This window comes from Ostrinia nubilalis, chromosome 17 (genome assembly GCF_963855985.1).
Source record: "Ostrinia nubilalis chromosome 17, ilOstNubi1.1, whole genome shotgun sequence".
Taxonomy (NCBI): Eukaryota; Metazoa; Arthropoda; class Insecta; order Lepidoptera; family Crambidae; genus Ostrinia; species Ostrinia nubilalis.
This window is the reverse complement of record NC_087104.1, coordinates 2,261,567-2,278,777: the sequence shown is the minus strand read 5'-3', so window position 1 is coordinate 2,278,777 and position 17,211 is coordinate 2,261,567. Positions and strand designations below refer to the sequence as shown.

The 17,211-nt window shown below is 37.1% G+C and overlaps 2 protein-coding genes across 2 annotated transcripts in view; both read right to left on the bottom strand.

Annotated features, from left to right (window-relative positions):
• LOC135079825 (pupal cuticle protein 27-like) overlaps window positions 1-17,211 on the bottom strand; it is a 363,223-nt gene that overhangs the window by 150,418 nt on the left and 195,594 nt on the right. The gene's annotated exons all lie outside the window — the stretch shown is intronic.
• Window positions 4,666-11,414, bottom strand: LOC135079816 (mucin-2-like). The gene is made up of 3 exons (XM_063974429.1): window positions 11,346-11,414; window positions 10,008-10,776; window positions 4,666-7,414 (listed from the first exon to the last, which is right to left on the bottom strand). Exons 1-3 carry the CDS (start codon window positions 11,352-11,354, stop codon window positions 4,926-4,928), a joined length of 3,267 nt encoding a protein of 1,088 aa, XP_063830499.1. The 5' UTR covers window positions 11,355-11,414; the 3' UTR covers window positions 4,666-4,925.

Genomic DNA, 17,211 nt, shown 5'->3' with positions numbered 1-17,211 from the left:
AACTTTTTGATGGGATGTTTTGAACTAAAACACTGGTAGTGACAACTTAATTGTGTTTTAGGAAGTCACGGAAAGGTTACCGGCTACTTTAACGATTGGAGTTCCGTATGTAATGAAATTCTTCGATTTTTTTTAAATGTAGCCCTCTTTTTTAAAAACATTGGGGAATTAATAAATATCCTTGGACATTTTTTACACTACGCTTCTAGAAACTTAGACTAGAAAGTCAAAACTAAGCAAAGCTTGTAATATGGGTACTAGACAACGGATAGAAACATACTTAAATACTTATTTTTGGTAAATACATACATATTATACATAGGAACACCAGACCCGTCACAAATTATAAAATTAATCATTTCAATTTCTGCCCGGCCTGGGATCAAACCCGGGACCTCTCGGCATAGTAGTCCGTTCCGAACCACTACACCAATCGGCCGAATTAGAGTAAGCGCACACCGTTGATTTTTAGTTAGCAGATCTATGAAAGAGCAGAGAGAAAAATCTATGAATATTTTAGTTCTTGAAAGTATCCACTAAATAGGGACGCTGTACGATCCCTCATTTTTTACGCACTCAATATCGAATATGTTCTATGTAAACTCACACTAAGTCCCCTGAAAACTTAATGCTAATCTGTAATCACAAATTATGTAGAGTTTCTAGAATATTTATGTCAGATTCTGAAAAATCATCTTTTTCATCAACAAAAAGGTCGCTTCAAGCTTGCAATATTCTCTTACCAAGCTGAAAAATAAGTTACTTTAGCTAGCTATAATTAGAGTTTTTTTAATTGTGTCTAAAAGAATAGTAGAGTCCAACGCCTATAGGTCGAGCAAGTTAATTAGCTAGCTACCTAACTTCTAGGTCTAGATAATAGACTGTGTGATGTTTAAAATGAATAAAGAAAACTTCTTAGTAAAGATTTATAATATACTAGCGGCCGCCCGCTACTTCGTACGCGTGGATCCTGTTTTACCCCCTTTTCCCGAATTTTCTTTGCTATAAACCTCACGGAGCCCGAGACCTTTCCAACGAATGCAAAACCGTGGAAATCGGTTCGTGCGTTCTGGAGTTATAGCGTCAGGGAGGAAAACCCGACTTATTTTTATATAGTAGAAGACTACAAAGTAAACAAAACAATAATGTCAGAATCGAATGGTAAATAACACTCCATTTATAGTTGATTGATATTCTGACATTGTGAACGTAAATTGATACCATTTATGTTTATTCATACTACTATTTGATACTTGTCGAATCGTGGATTCCTTCAGATTGATAGTTATGTCTCACGATTGTATTGCAGAGATTAAAGCAAACAAAATATTGTCATGTTTTGGGTTACAGATGACAGTTTATAAACATAAATCATAGAACGGATCATAGGTAGATACCTGGTGGAAAGTGATGATCAGGCCAAAGGTGGAAGCGAACTTCACCCGGAATCCTCAATCACAGACACTAACTAGTGCCCGTTTTCACCATCACTCCCTAATTTTTAAGTGACACATATAACATCAAAATTCCTGTTATTTATTACCATAGAGGTCACTTAAAAATTAGGGATTGATGGTGAAAACGGGCATAAGGCTATCTAATGTTTTTAACAACTTTCCATTTATTGGAATAATATTTGTCATTTTACAGTACCAGACAAACAAACTAACGCCCGTGTTCAAGTGAAGCAGCAAATCGAACGCACAGCGTTCAATAGAGCTCTATGATTGGTTCGCGTGTCACCCTGTGCGCCCACGCGCACTGTGAGACCTCATAGTAATGTTTGTGAATACGGGTGTACAACAGTTCTGGCTCTGGTCTAATGCCCTTACGATTGTCCAAATTGTAAATGAAAACATTGGCATCCTTGTATTAGCATAGATTGTAACATCTAATTACTGAGAAAAATGCCAAAAGGTTAACATGGCGTAGGATGAACTCCGTAAAAACATGGGCTAGTTTGCTAGTTTGCTCAGAATAAGTCAAGTCTTGCCATAATTGACTGATTAACACATAAACTAAAGTTATAAATAGCAAGTAAATGTTGTTAACATTTTAAAACTATTTACTGTTGAAGGCTGTACAACTGGACATAATACTCTCTTCAATTCATTTTAAAGCAGAGCAGAATAGTCTTTTTTTTCTTCCGACTCAAAAACTGATTAAAAGCCCTGAAGGAAGCAAAACCTGTACTAGGCTTACAAAAAATAAAAACTATGAAAATGGGAACCCAATTTAATATTACCCCGGCTGGTATCGCTTAACCGCATCTCGCATTTTAGAATATTGGACAGTTGGAAACCGAACCATAAAGACATATAAATTGATGTGTTAATACTTAAAACTGAGTTGCACCAGCTAACTTAACGGTAACTGGATGTATTTTTGTATGGAATTTGACAGATTTTTGACTTTTGTTATAGTTAAAGTAAGATGGTGCACCAGTAACCCAGCTTTAGAAGTTAACGTACTTATCAGCGTCATATTTGCACTACATAATCAATAAAACAACAACTTAAACCAAATTAATGAAAACGGAACGTTTAGATTTTTTTATAGTGGAAATAATTCATATAAAAATAATTACCTATCTTTAGACTGATTACGTATTTAAACCTTATTAGTCCAGTCAATGAATGCCTTAACGACGGTGTAGAGAGAAATCCGTGGAACACAATTTCTGACCTCGGGACTTTATTTAGCCTAGTTAGGTGGTGAACATAGCAAAAGTCCCCGCCCTTAGCCCTTGAGCCGGCGGGGAGAGGGGGGTTTAAAGGTACCACTTTTCGGTTTTTCGCTTAATCCTCGGAAACTATGCGTCCTAGTGACATGACTACTATGAACCAAAAAAAGCTTATTCAATTTGCTACAGGTGAGACAGTCAAGTTTTTCTATACCTTTTATAGTTTTCACGGCATCTGCTCTAGAAGGTCTGTAATATTGGAAATTTTATTTTTGTCTTACATGTTCCTTTCAGGAGAAAATCGACTAAATCAACATTGAGCAAACACTATAGACATGCGGGAGCATGTTAAGCCTAGTTCCATGGAGGGGACTGCACCGTGCGTATATTTAGACGAACCAATTAGAGCCACTTTTGACTCCTCATCATTCAAAAACTACTGTGCATTAACACTTCAAATTTGGCTCATGTATTGAGACTTGCAAGATGTACATCAGCTTCAAATTTCATAAATATACCTCAAACGGTTATTTAGGTATTGACGTTCAAAAATCGATATTTAGAGCACTACTATCTATCTATCACAGTCATGTGAAATGTTAAAATTTACTGGTTTTTTATTTGTTCCTTTGTATTTACATAACTACCTTTCTGGATGCCAATTTTGAACCTTCGAGGTCATCTGGAAGTGGTTAGAATTTGGTCTATAGGTCAGACATGTAGATTTTTGGACGTCAATATCTAAAGAACCGTTTGAGGCACATTTATGAAATTTGAAACTGATGTATATCTTGTAAGTCTCAACACATGAGCCAAATTTGAAGTGTTAATGCACAGTAGTTTTTGAGTGATGAGGACTCAAAAGTGGCTCAAAGTGATTCGTCTAAATATACGCACGGTGTAGTCCCCTCGCTGGAACTAGGCTTAACATGCTCCCGCATGTCTAGAATGATTGCTCAATGTTGATTTAGTCGATTTTCTCCTGATGGGAACATGTAAGACCAAAATAAAATTTCCAATATTACAGACCTTCTAGAGCAGATGCCGCGAAAACTATACAATTTATAGAAAAACTTGTATATCTCATCTGTAGCAAATTGAATATGCTTTTTTTGGTTCAAAGTAGTCATGTCACTAGGACGCATAGTTTCCGAGGATTAAGCGAAAAACCGAAAAGTGGCACCTTTAAACCCCCCGCCGGCTCAAGGGCTAAGGGCGGGGACTTTTGCTATGTTCACCTCCTAACTAGTCTAAATAAAGTCCTGAAGTCAGAAATTGTGTTCTACAGTTTTCCATCTATAATGCTTTATTGACTGGACTATATTATAACTTACTCGTATTTTGTTATACTCAAACATTTTCTTTACCTACAAATTTAAAAGCTCTATTGAGGTTGTATTACAACGCCATCTTACGGCGGACCTCAGAACTTCTTACTAACAGAACTTTCAGAGCTTTTAAGTGGTTCCGACAAGATGTGATCTAAACCATTAATCAATAGTGCTTTTAATGGCGTTGTGATCAATGATTGTCTCTATCCATATAAGGTATTAAATTAACTTTGACAGCTATCATGATTCAAAAAATATTATGAATGGACATAACATAGTTGATATACTATATTGTGTGCGCTTCTTGACCTCGTCCAATTTATTTTTATCGATGCCAAATGAAAGACATTTATATTATCTAGTTAACAGTTAATATTTTATTGTGTTTCAATAAAAACAGTTAAAAATGCGATTATGGTTCTTTTGTGGTTTTGAAAGTAATTTATTATTATTTTTGAGCGGTTTAGGTAATTTATTCAAGGCTTCTCAGTAAATTGATTGAAACTGTTGTAACTTTAGCATTCATTCATGAGGTATTTAACCTATAGGCTTTAGTTTTATCTCTTACGAACTCTAGTGGTGTATATTAATAAAATAGATAATACACAAACGTGATAAAGACTTCAGTGGCATGAAATCAGTAGGGGAAATCGGGGACAGATTTCAGTTTAAAATAAAACGGACAACATTTTATTTATTTACACAGTAATTTATTAGAACACAATACAGAATTCTCTGTACAAAATCACATTATCATCCTAATAAATACTTAATGATGTCATTACCATTTTATCAATTTTACGTTCAATATCATAAATTAAATACACGTTACCACCATTTTTTATCACGTTTTTGTCACCAGACACCACTTTTACCTATTAATAGTTTAAATAATTCATCATGGCACTTGCTTAGTAATGGTAGCCGGTTTCTTGGTCGAAGCTGGGAGGTTTTCGGGGTCCTCCGAAGACCTCACCTCGTCCTGTGTTTTGACTCACAGTCTGGGAAGGTGATCCAGGGAATTGGGAGCCGAATTGACCTTGATTGCCCTGCGTCCCTCTGAAAGATTGCAGACGAGAGTCTAATGATTGACAACATTTGGAACGGTTGCTCTGAGCTGGCTTTTGGTTCTCCTGAGAACCTTCAAATGAGGATTGAGCATTCGATTGGGGTCTCGATTCCTGAGTAGGCTGCTCTTGTGAATTGAACTGACCAAACTGAGGCCTAGTCTGAGAACCAAATTGTGGTCTCGCTCCAAAGGTAGGCCTGGCAGGTTGCTGTGTGTATTCTTGAACGTTGCTGCTACCCTGAGTGGCATCGAATTGAGATCGGGTAGGTTGGGACTCAGGAATTCTGTTCTGACCTTGTTGAACACCTGAAGTGGTCTGTTTCTGAGCAGGAGCAGGAAGACTTTGAGCCGGTTTGCTGTACTCATAAATCTCTCCATTGTATTGCTGGGTGGCAACTTGTGGTTCTGAGTCATCTTTAGCAGCATCTTGACTTGATCCTACGGTCTGAGAGAACTGCGAAGATCCCTGCGGTTGACTTTGGTAGTTAGACTGAGCAGGCTGCTGGTATGAAGGCCTTGAGCCAAAGGAACCAGTAGGTGCTGACGCAAATGATGATGCAGTAGTTTGGAGGTTTCCGTTATACTGTGAGGGTGCAGCAGTAGGTATGGTCGGGTAACTACCCGAGTTAGTTGTAGCCTGGTTCAAAGGCTGGAAGGGACTAGCAGTAGGTACGGTTGGGGGCCTGGGGTATTTAGTCGTAGCTTGGTTTATGGACTGGAAGGGGCTAATCGAAGCTTCAGTGTACTGTGAGGCAGGAGTGCTTCCCTGGAACTGCTCAAAGGATACTGTAGGTGCGGCAGTTGGAACAGTAGGGGGTTCAGGATATTTAATGTTTTGAGACTGGAAGGAGTTTTTCTGAGATTCTCCAGAGAATTGACTGGGGCCCTGCAACGTTTGCTGGTTCACGCTATCAAACTGACCAGATGACGCACCTGGAAATCTGGACCCTGAAGGAGTGTTGAATGCCTTTGAGGGCTGCCTATAATAATAAGAATCATCTTGTCCCTGAGCTTGACCAAATGTAGGTCTGACAGTGCTCGGAGAAAACTGAGCGTCATTGATATCACGAACATTCTCGTTCAGACTTCCTTCCGAAGATATTTGGTTGGAAGTGAAGGATGGTCGGTTAAATTGTCCCTGAGAGGAGAAAGAGGAGCCTTGTGATTGGGAAGGTCGGTTCTGAGGGCGAGACGAAGAAGGGAATTGGCCGTTGTTTTGACTGTATTGCGAAGCTGGGCGGGAATTCGTGGGAGAATTGAAAGCATTGAACGAGGTCGATGGACTTGATGTGCTCTGTGGTTGTTCGTTAGATTCAAAAGGTGTCGTTAGTTCAGTGCTAGGCTGAGATGTTGGGCGTTGAGAGTTAATGGCACCAAAACTGGCGTCTGATGAAACATCGTCTCCCTGATTTTGGCTTTGACCATTCTGACTAGCCTGGAAACGGTTCTGGGAGTATTGATTGTTAAAAGACTGGGGGCGCTGTTGGAAACCGCTGAACCTATCAGCTGTTCCAGATACAAGTCCTGAAGAACTGGATTGCCCGTCTTCATTGTTAGACTGGAATGATCCAGTATTTTGGGAAAACGCATTGAAGCTTGCAGTCGAGGTTGCTTCAGCCGAAGCAGTAGGTCTCTGAGGACGCAGAGTTGGAGTTCTTCCATTTTGGCCAAATCGGTTAACAGGTGGCAAGTATTCTGTCCTAGAGCCAAGACTGCTTCCAGAGTTTTGACTAGTTTGTGCAGATTGCCCGAAGTTGTTGTTTGACGATGGCGCAAAGTCATTTTTCTCTTGTGAGTTTTCCTTTGAAGCGCTTTGGGCGAGAACATCTAATCTGTTGGAGCCTGGCCTGGCAAAGTTGGATGACGACTGAGTTCCTTGGTAGTTTTGAGCTTCGCCATTACCAGAAGAAGCAAAAGTTGGACGACTGTCAGCAAATTGGTTGGACTGTGGAGCGTTAGTTCCAGTAGGGGTGAACGGTCTCTGAACCCTGCCATTCTGATTAAAACCGTTGGTAGGTGGTAGATATTCCTTTCTGGAGCCGAAATTGTTAGAGTTACCACGGCCGGGCTGTGACGTCTGTCCAAAGTTTTCAACGGAGCCGAAATCATTGACAGAGCTTTGAGAATCTTTAGACGAATCTCTTTGTCCAGGTAACGCGTTGGTGTTCGGTCCGAAAGCCTGATTGTTCTGGTTGATGAACGTGCCACTTGCAGTTGCGTCAGACTCGGGCTGCTTCCCAAATATAGGTGATTGCCGGTCACTGTGGTCTGTATTACCACTGTCACTTTCCGCGTAATCGCCCGCATTGTACTTCTGAGCGTCGTATGAGCCTGTAAATAAAAAATGAAAGTCGTTGATCATTTGTCAATGCCTAGCGCAAGCGATGTATCAGTCGGCAATACATTTGTCACCGCATACAAAAGGCTTTAAGGCTAATCTGCAATGTTACGGTTTTCTTAAATGGGTCGCTTTTTGAGGCGTTCCAAAAACCGGACATGCTTTAATAATTTGCAAATGCAAATGTTATGTTTGCTTGACACGACTAAAAAAAATTTTCCAGTATTTTTAAATATAGGTCAACGTTTAATCAAGCTGTAGCTAAATAAATAAAACTGCAATCATGTAACTGCTTCGTGTTTCATGTAAGTAAGCTTTAAGCACGTTTGTTTTTTGTTTTTTATTCATTCAATTAGCGCTACTTGTTTCACATTGTACGAAATCTTCAACTGTGAGAATTTCCTCTTGACTATTATTTAACTTATCCGTATCTTGCTCAACATTCTGAAACATCATCCTACAAACACCTATTTGATCTACTTCATTTGCACAACCTATTATAATGTCATAAGTAATAATATGCTTATCACAAAGCAAGCTATCTATCACTCTATGTACATCAGTAAATACAATGGGACCTGGTACAAGATCTTGTATAGATATTTATGAATGCAATGTAAATAAACATTGTATCACCTGCTTTGATTTGGGTCCAATAGAGTGACGAAATGATGATGCGTGTCACAATCTAAGGGTAAATGACCCAGATGTTTTTGTGAGGATGTATGAGAATCAAACCTCTGGTTACACAATCAAATACCTTGTTAATAATGGTTTTAAGTCAGTAGCGAGTTCCTTTGTAACTGAATATGGCGCTCGATTCATTATTTTTAGAAGCTTTTTTGGAGATCAATATTACTTTTAAAAACAGAATCCATAAAAGATCGCATGGCAAAATCTATCTAACATTACATTTATTAAAATTCTGTACTTGGTAAGTATCATGATGATCATTAATGCAAAAAAATAGCATTTTTTCCATAAAATTGTTTCTTAACTTGCCAGTAAACTTTTACAGGAAAACTAAACTCTACATGTTTAATTTAGCAATAAACATTTCTACTGAAGAAAACTACGATAAGTAGGATACGATATAAATGATATCAGCTTGCTAAAACGCATTTTTATATCAAATGAAGCATTCTAAATATGTACGGGACCCTTTGCGCTTGAATGCTCCTCGCGCTTGGCAACTTTTTTCATAAAGCGTGTATCAAAAAGGAATGGTGTGATAATAGATGTTACTCAACAAGGCGACGACCTTGTTAAACTCTAATTAGATAGTGACGTTGACCATTTCTTTCTGGAGCTTAAAAAGCTTCTTAATTAGTTTACGGTACAGTAATAAGTTCAAATGTTAAGTACTATTGAAACTTGATACCTACTTGGTCAAATTAGTTAATTTCGTAATTTTCAGATTTTTTCAGCTATTATTTTTTTTATCTTGACAAGGGTTATGTTATTTTATTATTATCCATTTAGTGCTAGTATACTACTATAATAGTAAAGAGCGTCATTTCAATATTAAGATACCGATGATGATGACTGATATTATTTTATTGACTTTTTCAATTTGTTGTTTTTTTTTTCGTCATAAATAACACTTTATTTATGACGAAAAAAAAGACTTAATTTCAATTATTATGGAGATAATGTATCCAAGATTCAGATTTATACCGTCGCTGAAAACTAAAACCTTTTAGTGAAATGGGCTTTTTTTTTTCAATATCTATGTTTGACTGATGTGCTGTTGATTGTACAATTATTATATTTGAGATGTTATAATTATCCTTTAACAAGTAGCAAAACTAATAATAAGAAGCTTACATTTATATGAAAGCTTTACAAAACGGAACGGTAATTATATTCCGGTAGATCCGCAAACATAACATGTGCATTAATTGTTACACGCCATAATTTGGCGAGACATGTTGAACTGTATCATCAATTTTGTGTTCCATCCTATGTACCGTGTTTCATGTAATAAACAATTTGAATTTGAATTTGAATTTGAATTTGCATAAATTAATAAGATTCATATTTTAGTAGCTTTATCTCAAAGAACGACGTGTCTAGATCAAGATTTATTACTTTACACTTTTTATATCGAAAGATCTTAGACACTCGATCTGTCTTCAGAAGTTTAATGAGCTTTTTTGAATCCTTGTAACGACTAGTGTTTCTTTGGATATCTTAACGTTCAAAGTTTATTAAGAGTAGGTACATTGTAATCCTAATATTTTTGTAAAATGATTTCCTTATTTTCATAAGCTCTTTAGTAAAATAAGGAAGGTATAACATGGAGTACCTACTAGTATAATAAAGTGAATCGTTTGTTTCCACGATTGTTTAACTATAAAGTTTTAGGCGACGGATCTAGAGCAGGAATTATTCTACTTTATGTTATCAAACTTGTGTAATAACTGATATTTTATTAATTAACGCAGTTATAAGTAGTTAAGACTCACTAAAAATTATCAAGCTAAACAAAAGCTCAGTGTTAACTGTTTCAGTCTAAAGTTAAAAAAACTGATATTTACGAAATAATTATTTTAAGAAGAAGTTATAAGGATAAACATAACTCACCATCGTCAATAACTCCAGCAGCCTCATCCTGAGCGTTCTTCTCCAAAGCCTTCAAGATTTCTTCAGGAATGGGAGGCGGAGTCGGCAGATGATCACCTCTAGGCTGGTATCCACCCTCATCAGCAATATAGGAAACGCTGTAAACCTTCCCATCGTCACCAGTGTAAGAAAAACCACCCTGTGCTTGAACACCATTGATGGCCAGACCATTTTCCTCAGCAGATATTCCATTGTCAGTCTCGTAGGCGTAATGGTAAGATTCAGGTCCAACCTCGTTTTCGAATCTTAAGGTGTTGGCCACACGGTCGAAAGCAGCTTGAGCACGCTCAGGTTTTGATTCTCCGAATGAATTGAATCTGTTCTGGTTGAAGTCTTGAGAGGCGCCCGCTGTCTGACTGTCACTCTGTTGGCTTTGGCTTTCAGCAGAATCCTGACCAGGGAAGGGTCGGAAATTGGGCGCATCTCTAAAAGCAGCTTCGCCCACTCTGGAGTCAGTTGAGCCATAGGACACACGAGGACCTCCAAGTCCCGTTTCACCTTCTCCAGAGGCTCTAGTACCAGCAGCAGCTGCGTCAACTACCACTCCTTGGAATTCGTTAGTGAAGCTGCCTTTGGGGAGGTTGCTGGCTCCTTCATTGAAGGAGTTTCCAGCGAACGGAGTTTGTAAGGACCCTGGACTGCCGCCAGCAGTTTTGGCTGATACAGGCGGTAAGTAGTTGCGGTCCAGTTTCGCGGCTCCGCACACCGCAACCACGGCGGCTATCAAAATCTGCAACAATGTGTGTTTATGAAACAAAAGCAATGAGACAGCGGTTCACATTTTAAAGTGAATGTGTTTATCGCCGTTGACTTTTAAATCAAGGAAACTGTCTCTGCGGTTGAAATATTATGCGGAAATCAGATCAAATATGAAAAATGTTTACAGTTACTACTTGACGCGGTTATTTTTTATATGACGATGTGTAAAATGATGACTCATGTAGGTATGTAAACTAGAACTTTGATTTGTCCAAAAAATATTAAAACGTTTATAAATTTTAATAGTTCAATTAAAATCTTATCAGATTATAATTGTATCCTTTTTAAACAAAAATATTTTTAAGTGTTAATTTAGTATTATTACATTTGATATGACTATGACTGGTCATTAGCTATGATTTTTTTTATATATATTATTATATTTGACCGAACTAGTCCACAGAATTCGCAAAATCGTTAATTGTCAACGCACTGAACCGTCACAAATGTCCAACCGTTAGCTTACACAACATGGCAACCCTTATCCGAAAACAATGCGCACTCATTAATCACAACCCACTAGCTTAGAAAAGTGATTACCAAATTCATACTGCCGCCTGAACCTGAACTTTATGATGCTCCTACAATGATGGGTCAACACTAACTGATGGTACCACAGAAGACGCAAATGCTTTTTATACCTCTACAAAAGTCGTCCGAAAAACATGGCCGTATGATCTTCGCAAGTTAAAATTGAAAGTCACGATAAGACTTTTAACAATGCTGATTCTCTTTATTGCAGGTAATTTTAAGGCCGAGAATCGTGTTGTATTCATATTAGGTAACGGCATAACTTTTGTCGGTAAAGATGCACGCATAGATTCAAGAGTAACGATATACACGTTTAATTGGAGAAGTCTTAATTTTTGGTCGTAATGCAGTAATATTATAACTTCGTGATTAGAAGTTGTATCGTAGGGCACGACGGATGTTAAATCATCGATTGGTTATTTATGAGATCCTGATTTTAGATGATAATTGGCTAATGTTTAGTAGATATTTTTAATGTTTGTTTACATAATTTCTTCCGTAGATATAGACGAAGGCCAAGATGAATGTCAAGTAGTAAGAGTATTTTTAGAGTAACGTGTTCTTAATATAGAACGTGTAAAATGTGTAATTAAGTATTTCATGTGAGCTGAGTTAATATTTACAACAATGAGCCTAATAATAGAGATGTCAATTTAAAATAATGTGAGGGTGTTCATAAAGGTTTATTTATTTATTTATTTATTTATTGATAAAGGTACTCCAACAGCAATACACATTTAAGACATTCACAGTATACAACACATAATTGGGGTTTTAGTTTAAATATGTTTGCCAATTACAGGTATACACAACAATTTCCAAAGGTTACCTAGGAAGGGCTTAATAATCTTTATCGAATCGAAAGCGACATCGAAAGCACATTGCCAGGGTCTTGTCAATAAGTTTGTCTTCTCAACATCATCAAAAAATGGCAGAATGAATGTCAACTTTATCACATTGATATTTCCAATCTTTTTCCACCACACAAGACAACAATCAGTAGTAAACCAATCCTACTAATATTATAAACGCGAAAGTATGTGTGGATGTTTGTTATCTTTCACGCAAAAACTACTGAAGGGATTTTGACGAAGCTTTTCAGTATTATTGTTTATACCTAACCCGGAATAACATATAGGCTATACTTTATGACGATCTGTGAAAAACTAAATTTCACGCGGCTGAAGTCGCGGGCAAAAGCTAGTCAGTTATAAAGTACGGAACTCTTCAAAGAAAGCTACTTGCTCTTTGCCATATTTGTCGTGTGTCATGATGAATCATGGATTCGAAATATCTAATTTAATGCCTATATTTTATTGTGTATTGTTCTAATGCCAATAGTTTTATGATTATTGGTATAGTAACCTAAAACTTGAAAATTATACAGTTTAATAATTCGTTTCGATTTATTAATAGGCACAAAACAATAGGGTAGGTATTATTTTAATAGTAGCCAATTCATATTTTAAATGCTAAGTAGGTAGGTACCTATTTGTGGAAAATGTTAAAGTATGAGTTCCATATGTCACTCAGTGATTTTGTTCTAATATTAAAAAGATTTATTTAAACGCATGATTATGTCATACATATTTTGCCGATGATGAATATAGGTACACTAGTTAGTTTTGGACCAATATAAAGTAAACTAACTCGAATAGTTAACATCCATGTATTAAACAAGATGTCATACAACTACCTAATTATTATCCCGAAGGAAAACCCATTCTTTTTCGATGTCAAGTCAAGTCAAACTAAACTGACTCGACTGGGCATCGACTCAGGATCAATTTTGCTCTTCGAACGGCCGACTGAGCCACTACGCCTCATTGCCTTCCATAACGACTCTACAATAGTGACGTTTCTTGTTTTTTTGTTTATTCAATATCAGCTTAGTCGACAAGCGATTATTATGCGTCCAATCAACAAGGGACCTTTGGATTTCGCCCTTGGTTCTTTTACTCTCACTTCACACATCATTTGTACAACTCTAGGTATTGTAAATGTTGCAAAAATGTCGGACCAGCCCATTCTATATGGACCGGAGAAATTAAAATTTCAAAAGGTAGCATCCGTGTTGTAATACTTGGAAATATCAATTTAAGAGTTTATTAAGTGTCACTTGCGCGTGGATTCTCTCAATATGAGGGCTATATTATTATGTACAAGTATTTTTTTTTGTGACAGGAGGCAAACTACGGGACTATTCCCACCTCTCGTTCCCACCACTGCTACACAGTAGCCAGGATCTACAGCTTGACCGACATAAAAACCCAACCAATGAAGGTCAAGTTTGTCCCGGGGGAAAGTTAAACTGTCATTGGACCCGCAACGAAATTAATCAGAAGAACATAGGAGGAGTCAAACAGGAGGCAAACTAGCAGATGGATATCACGATTATGGGTGGTAGGAACAAATTATAGAATTTAAAGATAATAAGAATAGGGGAATCCGAGGAGTGTTGTACCAGAGGTGAGTTGTAAGTCACTTTGTCTGAACCTATGACAGTTTATCGAGTTAGCAACTTCGCGAATTAATTGCTCTTTCGACACCCCACTGTTGGCGTGTAATTGTCAGCTCCCTGTCACCTCTGTTTCACTCTCCTTAGTCTCCTCTACAATGTTTTCTAACACTATTGCCAAAACAACAAAACACAGGCCATAAGTCATACAGGGCAGTAATTACTGTCTTTCGACGTAAAAATCTCACATGATTCAAAAACTAACGTAATGTGACATGCGATAAACGTTTTGAATTTGAAAGTTTGAAAACGTATTACAAATTGACTGACAGACTTATGCCCGTATTCACAAACGATGCTTGCTTAAGTGAAGCACACGAACCATTCATAGCTCTGTGATGGTTTGTGTGTCACCCTGTGCGTCCACGCGCACTGGGAGACCTCATAGTAATGTTTGTGAATACGGGCGTTACTTTCATTATAGTTACAGTTTGGAATAATAATAATAATGAAAATATGGTGCAGATAATTGAATAGTTTAACTTATGTGACTGTTTTAATAACTGGTTTAAGCTTTAAAGTTTTAACTTCATTACCTATTTAAATGCATAATAACAATCTTAAAAATACAATTAATGGCAATACACTCGTTTAAAATTACAAAATTATGTGATAACTGATAATAAAACTGTTCTTAATTTTAAAATTATACGGGTTGTTTTTTAAAAGTTGATCAATTAAAAAGAGTTAATTTGAACTTAGGTCCCTTGAGAAATTTTTTTTGCATTTGAGCAGTAAGTAGAATCAATCCTTATTATTTAAACAACTATGAAAAAATAAACATCCTGAATGCTCCGACATGCTACCAATTAGTATCGTTTTAAAATACATAAAATATGTATTTTTGCAAATAACATCATCATCATCATCATCATCATCATCTCAGCCATAGGACGTCCACTGCTGAACATAGGCCTCCCCCAATGCTTTCCATGTTGCCCGGTTGGTAGCGGCCTGCGTCCGGCGCCTTCCTACTACCTTTATTATGTCGTCGGTCCACCTTGTGGGTGTTTTTCGGCCTCCACTCTACAACCTTGCTGCCCCATCGGCCGTCAGTTCTGCGTAATATGTGCCATGCCCATTGCCACTTCAGCTTGCTAATCCGTCGGGCTATGTCAGCGACTTTAGTTCGTTTACGGATCTCCTCATTTCTGATTCGATCTCGTAAAGAAACAACATACTGAAACAAAAACATAGTTAACACATAGTTTTGATTGACACGCCACAGTCCGAGGAATAGAAATCGTTAGGTCATCACCAGTAATGATGGAGTAATCCCTTTATCACGTATCTGGACGCTAATTTTAGAGATCCGCGTTGGAATAAAAAATAAACTGAAAAAAACCTTTATTTTAAGTAATAATAATTATAGGTAGTCATTGTTTTTAATGAATTTTGTCCACATAAACATGAATGAGCAGTCCATCGCGGGGATTGAGGCCAAATAGGTTGTACTCCATTTGCCGTAACAACAATGTGTATTGTTGATATCCGACATTTTCGCCATTTCCTCCGTGGTTGAGGATTCTGGGTATAACTAGCTTTCACCTTTGACCTCATCACTTTTCATCGGGTGAGACGCAGGTCAAGAGTTTCCCAGTTGTGGTTAAAAATAAATTGCGTCAGGTAAATTATTGAGGTTTGTTGTTCTTGGAGTAAGTAGAGGAGAAGAATTGGCCTGATGAGGATGATGATTTTAATTAAAAAATGATTCCATTAGATTATTGTGATCATTGAAGCTAGGGCCAACTAAAAATAAAGATTAATAGAGACATGTATAGGCTTCTTAAGAGCATTTGTAAGTACTAATTTAATTAGTCTACACAAATAAAGATAATTTTGATTTTGAATAATTATACTTATAGATACATTAAAATCGATCTCTTAGGAAATTATCACAATTCACCGTAATAAGTAGGTACCCATACAAAAAAGCTTCCTGCATATATTAAGTAATAGATTAGATATTTAGCAGTAATTAAATTAAGACTGTACCTGTTTTACTTCCCGTCTTAATGGAAACTTTTAAATAAGTAAGGCAATAAGTAACTTTTTTGCCTCTAGATCTCGTGAATGAGTGTGAGTTTTAATCTGTTACCGAAAATCACGTATTCCATTCTTCATTCATTGAATCATAATTGATTCTATCCCACCCTGTCGAGGCTGAGTGCAATCTGCGAGAAGCAAAAAAAAATTATCAATTCTAATTAAAAAAAACTCAAAGGTCACTGACTGAATGACTGACTGACATAGTGATCTATCAACGCACAGCCCAAACCACTAAAAATATGGCATGCAGGTAGATGTAATGACGTAGGCATCCGCTAAGAAAGTATTTTACGAAACTCCAACCCTAAGGGGTAAAACGGGATCCACTCGTACGAAGTCGCGGGCAGCCGCTTCAGTAATAAAAATATGGGTACGGAACCCGCGACCAAAACGCGATTCACACTTGCCGGCTCCAAATCCTATACGCGGGCTTAGCTAACTCGTGATGATTTGTTTGTATTAGGAAAACGGAACTTCGCAATTACGAATTAACATGGTCTGTCAAAGTGTTAAGTTATTATAATTTATACGTTTAGTTTTTATGGTGCGAATTTTGTATTAGCAATAAATTGGCCTACCGGGAATGCGTCACCCAACGTGCTATGGTAGAGGCGATCATTCGTTCGTCTATACTCTTTAACCAATATTATTTTTATTTAATTTCATCAGCATCATTTAAGCCACAGGACGTCCACTGCTGAACATAGCCCTCCCCCAATGATATCCACATCGCCTGTTTGGTAGCGGCCTGCATCCAGCGAATTCCTGCTACCTTAATGGAGGTTGTCGGTCCACCTTGTTGTTTAATGTATTCTTAGTTAATTTGATTTAAAAAAAAGCTCTCATACATGTCACTAAGTGGTTCAATACTTCTTTTCTTCTCTTCATAAAATATTTTTTTATAAACAGGTACTTTCCCAGGTTTTTAAAATCAACTTCGGTTTTAATGAAATTCGACTGAACATATTATTGAATCCGGTTATCGGAGGGGAATAACAGTCGGTAATTCTTAATGTAGGGTCATCAGTTCATTTAGTTCAGTTGTTTACGAAAGTGAAAACACTTTTACTCAAATAATAGTTACGATTAAATAAAAGTGAAGTTGGTTTTATAAGAATAGATAACAAATCGGTTACAGCTCAATATTGTTGAGTTTATCTTTACCGCTTCTATGAACAGTTTTGCAAGTCATTTTTTGTGTAGCAGTAGCAGCAGTAGAGAGGTAGTACTGAAAAGTTACGGTAATTATGAACCAAAAATTAAGCAGCAAAAACTTTTCAGTAAAAATATCATAGATTTCCCATTCAA